General features: G+C 30.7%; 1 protein-coding gene across 1 annotated transcript; it reads left to right on the forward strand.

The window, feature by feature from the left end:
- The first annotated feature begins 1,461 nt into the window (after window positions 1-1,461).
- Window positions 1,462-3,921, forward strand: LOC123197652 (plasmodesmata-located protein 7-like). The gene is made up of 3 exons (XM_044611992.1): window positions 1,462-2,212; window positions 3,289-3,402; window positions 3,488-3,921. The coding sequence occupies exons 1-3, from the start codon at window positions 1,483-1,485 to the stop codon at window positions 3,493-3,495; spliced, it is 852 nt and encodes a 283-aa protein (XP_044467927.1). The 5' UTR covers window positions 1,462-1,482; the 3' UTR covers window positions 3,496-3,921.
- The last annotated feature ends 2,394 nt before the right edge of the window (window positions 3,922-6,315 follow it).

A 6,315-nucleotide genomic window follows, 5' to 3' on the forward strand; every position in this document is an offset into this window, starting at 1 on the left:
ATTATTAGTTTTTCAAACTAAGAGAAAAAATTATATAAATTTTAAAGGTTTTTAGGTTTAATGATAAAATAATGATTTTTTCTTTATATCTAACAGATGTTAACTCATAAATAGATACTTAAGTTTTTTAAACATCACATATATGCTATTAAGATGAGGTTAAAACTTGGGTGGGACATAGTCCTTTGGCCTATAGATAATTAAGAAGTTGGAATGAGGGCACAATCATCCCATCCCATCTCACGAAAAACAAATTTGCGTGTAATTTATGGAGATTTATATTTTAATATTAATAATTTTCAATTTAATTTGGCAGAAAAAGGGAATTACAATTTTATTATAAAAGTAAGATGTCTATAAGTATAACGTAATCCATGGTTATGTTTATTGGAATAGCTTATTCTCCTAACCTAACTATTAATACAACATAATGGTTTGTGTATATACATACATCTGATCAACAATTGAAGATGAATAATTGAGAAATATACATCTGATCATGATGACGCATCGTGACTTTACGGTAATATATGGTAAATAGTAAAAATGAAACCAGAGGCAAGCCACGGCAATGCCATTTATACATTTTTTTCTTCAGTAAAGAAAAGAAAAGCCACTATGCCAATACCATTTTTGAACCATTTGTTTAGTTTATTTTGATCTAATTTATAGCAACTTGCATTATTTGGAAGAAAAAATTTGGATTAAACTTCTGTTACATTTGCGAAGCTTTAGTTTACTCGATACAACGGATCTTTAAAAAGTTGTCATCACAAGAGAGTGCCCCACACTTTTCCTTCTACTCTTCTTTTTTCCCTTTCTTTCTTTCTGTGTCATGACACCTTTTCTACTTAAATTATGCACTAAATTTCCGTCGGGTTAATCCAAGAAAATTACTCCTGAAGCGAGATTTACATACCTTAACTTTTTACCTGGCTATCCATATTCCCCAGAAAAAGCAAATTTCTAAAAAGAAATGAAAGGAGCATTACACTCTTCCATTTATTCTACTTTACAGAAGCTATGTTTCTGTCATAAGGTTATAAATAGGTTTAATACATAAATGGGTATAAGTTTTAATCTCTTTTTATAATATTTTAATATTAAATTTTTTTATTTATTGAATACAGTGATTATAAAGTTAAATTTATATATAAAGTTTTATATATTTAATATAGTTTGTTAAGTTTTAAAAGGATAATTTGATTTGAAAGAAAATCTCGTTATAAAAAAAATTGAGTGATAAAAAGGTAATTTTTAAACATAAGAGAGTTTTCTATTTAATAAATTTAAAATTTTACTTACTTAATATGCTCGTATTTATCTGAAAATTCATGATGCAATTCAGATAATAATTCTTTTTATTAATTAAAAAAAAGAAAGAAAAAAAAAAAACAGCCAGTCCTTACAAATTCTAGCTTATATTAAGCTCACGTTAGTATTTCTCTCTCTCTCTCTTCTAGTGAGAAGACTCTCTCCAACATGGCAACAACAAGAAGGGCAAGTTTTCTTCTCTTCTTTCTTCTGTCTCTCTTATCTCTCTCCATTCTTTCATCTTCCTATTCCACGGATTCCTTCGTTTTCGGAGGCTGCACTCAGCAAAAGTACACTCCTGACTCACCCTACGAGTTCAACGTCGATTCACTCCTCACTTCCCTTGTCAACTCAGCCACCTACTCCTCCTACAACAACTTCACCATCCTCGGCTCCAGCCAGCAGGACGTCGTGTACGGCCTCTACCAGTGCCGTGGCGACCTCTCCATGCCCGAATGCGCCACCTGCGTGGCACGTGCTGTGACTCAAGTGGGCGAGTTGTGCAAGCAAATGTGCGGTGGAGCACTTCAACTGCAGGGGTGTTATGTCAAGTACGATAATACGACGTTCTTGGGGGTGGAGGATAAGACTGTGGTGCTGAAGAAATGTGGGCCGTCCGTTGGGTATGAACCGGAGGCTATGGGCCGTAGAGATGCGGTGATGGCGAGCCTGGCTAGTGCTAGTGGGCCGTATAGAGCTGGTGGGTCAGGGGAGGTCCAGGGTGTGGCGCAGTGTGTAGGGGATTTGAGTTTGGGTCAATGTCAAGATTGTGTGTCGGCGGCGATCGGACGGCTGAAAAATGATTGTGGTACGGCGGATTACGGTGATATGTTTCTGGGCAAGTGTTATGCCAGGTACTCTACAGGAAAAGCCCATTCAGCCTTCAAGGCCTTCGGTGGTAAGTCACGCTTCCCACTTGTGAAATCCTTGGCTCCATTTATGTTCTTTTGGGGTTTCATTTACCCTAGAAGTGGAGAGTCTTGGCCGTTCTAATTCAACGAAGAATTGATCAAATTATATGTATTTGCTTTAAATATATAAATAAATACATATTTGATATATATCATTACAAGGTTGAATATTTTGAATTAAAGATAAAATAATATTTGATCACATGATAACACTTACCTATTTATGTATTCAAAATAGGTATATATGTATTGTTTAACAAAGAAATTGTTAATTGAGATGATTAATACCCCAACTTGGTACCTGTCTCACCAAAATCTCTTACTTTATAATTTGAACCTCTCAAACTTACTTTTATCCATATTCTTGCCTAAAAATTAGTTTAAAATCAAAGAAATCTTATATTAAAATCACCTTAATTCAAGTAAATAACATTGTATCATAATATTTGATATTTTGTTTGAAGATTTGAAATTTAAAATATGAGATTTCTTTGTGCAATTGTGAATCATATTTTGTTAATTTCTAAGTTGTGGTTTTTTATTGTTGTTTTGTAGCTAATTTAACTATATGAACAAATTATTTACATCAAATTTTCATACGAAAAAATATCTCGTTTTTTATATTGTGACAAAATACTTAAATTTTTCTAAAAAAAGATAGGTGGTATAGATAGGTAAGTGCAATATTGTTTATGCATATTACTTAGTATTAGAAATGATTTATTTACGTCAAATTTATATTAGAATAAAGAAACGTCTAGTTTTTTTAATATTAGAATAGAATACTTAAATTTTTCTTAAAAATAAAAAATAAATAAAAGTGGGGTAAATATGTAAAAGTGATATTGTTTATCAATAGTAATTAAGAGTATACGAGTAAATGTTGTATCATTTATGGATAATATTTATAAATACTGTTTATGAGTACTTTACCATGAGAGGTTAGAGATGAGATTAAATTGATATGAAGTTAGCATCTTAACTACATAAAGGGTGGATTAAAATTGTATAATATAGTTAAATAAAATCGTTAATTTATTGATTAATTATGGAGTAATTGCAGATAAACATAGCAACGAGGGAGAGAAGACGTTTGCGATTATAATTGGATTGTTAGCAGGGGTAGCTCTATTCATAATATTTCTTACTTTCGTAAGAAAGTTGTTTGGGGAACATGGTAATCTCTTTCTCTTTTACTAATTACTATGATTTGCTGGAATTCGAGTATTAATTAATTCTTAAATACTAATTTAAATGTGCAGGTAAATAACATATTAATGAATGGAGTTATTGGGCACACAGCTGTACCCTTCAAAAATTCTTGAAACTTTCATGCATCTCTTTTTATTTCTTGTTGATGGATGTCACCTTTCTTCCTTCTGTTTGCTCTTTTTGAACTTCAAGTCCCTCCAAATGAAGAGTTGAGGAGAGATGTTGAAAGGGGCAAGTACCAAACAAAAGTTGAAAAGGGAAGTTGGCTAAGATTCCACTCTTCTCTCCACTTGCTGTATTGTCAAATCTGCAAAAAAAAATTTAATGCCCATATTATTTTTGCAGTAAAGTTTCAGATTCTATTTCCTTTAATTTTTCATTGGAGCAGCAGTCTGCCCTCCTTGCTTTCTTACCGCTGGGTATTGTAAAATGAGATTGCTTTATTTACGGTCACACAATTCCAATAAATCTTTTATTATTATAACTTTATTGTACAAAATTTGATAATCAACAGTCTGCTATCTGTTTATTAAAATCAGAAAAGGCAAAAAGTGCAAACCTTTAGGTAGAGGCAGAGAGCATAGGGATGGCAATTTAGAGATTGACAATGTCGACTCAGTTTTAGGGTTTTTACAATGCCTTTACCTTAATGAGGATACAGTTCTTTGATAAAAATTAGGAGAGGAATAGGGACAAAAAAATACCTCCACAACCGGAGAGGCTAGGGATGGGAAGATATATCCGCCCTCATTTTCATCTTTTTATATTAATATGTTTATTTAAAATATTAATATAATTTTATAATTTTAGATTATTTATATTTTAAGTAATATTATACATATATACTTTAAATATATAAACAATTATACACTTATATGTGTCGTCACATAATTAGATGTTATTTTTTTTCTAATTCAAAATTATTCAGTCTCATGTATACTCAAAATAGATACACATAGTTTTATTGTTATGTTTTTCAAAAGTCAAATGACTATTTCCCACCAAGGTTTGATGCAAACCCTCTCACCTGCTAACTATCGAAAATCCAAACTCTCACTCATAGACTATTAAAATTAACAGAACTAGTTAACTCTAGGAATAAAATTATCATTTAACTAGTAATATATTAAAAATAATAAAATATTATTCATTTTTCCCCTAGGTTTAGAAAACTAACAGTTTCCCTATGATTAAACTTTAAAACTTACATTTTCTCCCCTAAGGTTTCTCCCTTCCCTTTTCTAGCGTTGAAACTAGCGACTTTGCTCTCCCTCCCCTTTTTCGATTCATCTCTGGTGTGCTCCCCCCTATAGTGACTCGTCTTCATCTGGTGATGAAGATGTCACCTTTGTCCATGACAAAGATGAGTCATTGTGAGGAGGAATACATTAGAAAAGGGGAGGGAGAGTGAAGCCATCGGTTTCAACACTAGAAAAGGGAAGGGAGAAAAACCCTAAACCCGAGGGGGGGATGTAAGATTTGATAGTTTAATCTTGAGGAAAAATTGTTAGTTTTATAAACCTAAAGGGGAATAGATAATGTTTTATTATTTTTAATATATTACTAGTTAAATAATCATTTTACCGCTGGAGTTAATTATTTATGTTAATTTTAATAGTCTATAGGTAAAAGTTTAGATTTTTGATAGTTAACAGGTAGAAGGTTGAGTTTGCATCAAACCTTAGGTGGGAATCTGTCTTTTGGCTTTTTCAAATTCATTTATGTTTTTTTTATGTGCATATTAAAGTAATTAGCATATATTATTTGTGATATTTAAAATAGTTAGTTAGTTTTAGTTTTAGTTAATTTTATTATTTAATATATTTATGTTATGTTTAAAGTTACAGAAAAAAATTTTTCTTCATAGGTACAAAGATAGAAATGAGATTTTTTCTCATGGATAAGGGACAAAGAGAGAATTTTTCTTTATGAATAGGAGACAAGAAATGTTCATCATCTCTGTAACAAGAATGAACTAGGAATAGGATACTGAGCCTTATCCCACCTCTCTTTGTTGTCATCATTAGAGCAAATCATCTTTATAATAAATCTCAAGACTTACTTTTATTACATAGTATTGGTTGATAAATAAATTAAAAGAAAGTGGTTTCCATGTCACTGCTGAAGCTTAATTATTAATTTATGTATATTTGGGGATCTACAAACCTAAATATATTTTGCTATTGACGATTAATTGCAGTGGAAACTCTGCATTAATCATACATTAATTTCGAAAATAGAATTTCCATTAAAGTTGATAAATTAATTGCATGAATTTCCATCTAACCATGCAGAATAATCATACATTTATTTCGAAAATAGAATTTTCATCCCATAATTTTATATGCTTCACCTGATGATTTTGAGCCGATGAAGATATGGCAGTTACTTGCACTTGAATTGCCATTTGTAAATTATTTCTAATAGTAGCAAAGCAATAGAGCCAACTTCTTATATATTTACTATTAACGTACGTTCAGAGGGCAAAGTTTTACAAGTTCTGCAACACGCCTTACAAGTAAATTAAAGCATGATCACTTGTGTTATCGCTTTTCAAAAGTTCTGCAATTTTAGTAATTATATAGCTTGCCTCGTAATTAGCAACCAATAATTTCTTAAACATTAATTTTCCCAAGTTCCATACATACATACATACATACATACATACATATATATATATATATATATATATATATATATATATACCAAAAGATTTTTCTCACCCAAAGTTTGGTGAAAACTCTCATCAGTTAATATTCAAAAACCCAAATATCCATATTTTTATTAAAATTTATTGTTAAAATTAAGGGTAAAATTATTATTTAACTAAAAATATTTTTAAAATTAAAAATCTATCATATTTTCTTTCCTGAGTTTA

This window comes from Mangifera indica, chromosome 15 (assembly GCF_011075055.1).
Source record: "Mangifera indica cultivar Alphonso chromosome 15, CATAS_Mindica_2.1, whole genome shotgun sequence".
NCBI classification, from domain to species: Eukaryota; Viridiplantae; Streptophyta; class Magnoliopsida; order Sapindales; family Anacardiaceae; genus Mangifera; species Mangifera indica.

What these genes read in the sequence shown, in the direction of transcription:
- LOC123197652 (XM_044611992.1), top strand. Translation starts at nt 1,483, where the DNA reads ATGGCAACAACAAGAAGGGCAAGTTTTCTTCTCTTCTTTCTTCTGTCT. An exon ending in AGCCTTCAAGGCCTTCGGTG is followed by an intron (nt 2,213 to 3,288) that starts GTAAGTCACGCT and finishes GAGTAATTGCAG; the next exon opens with ATAAACATAGCAACGAGGGA.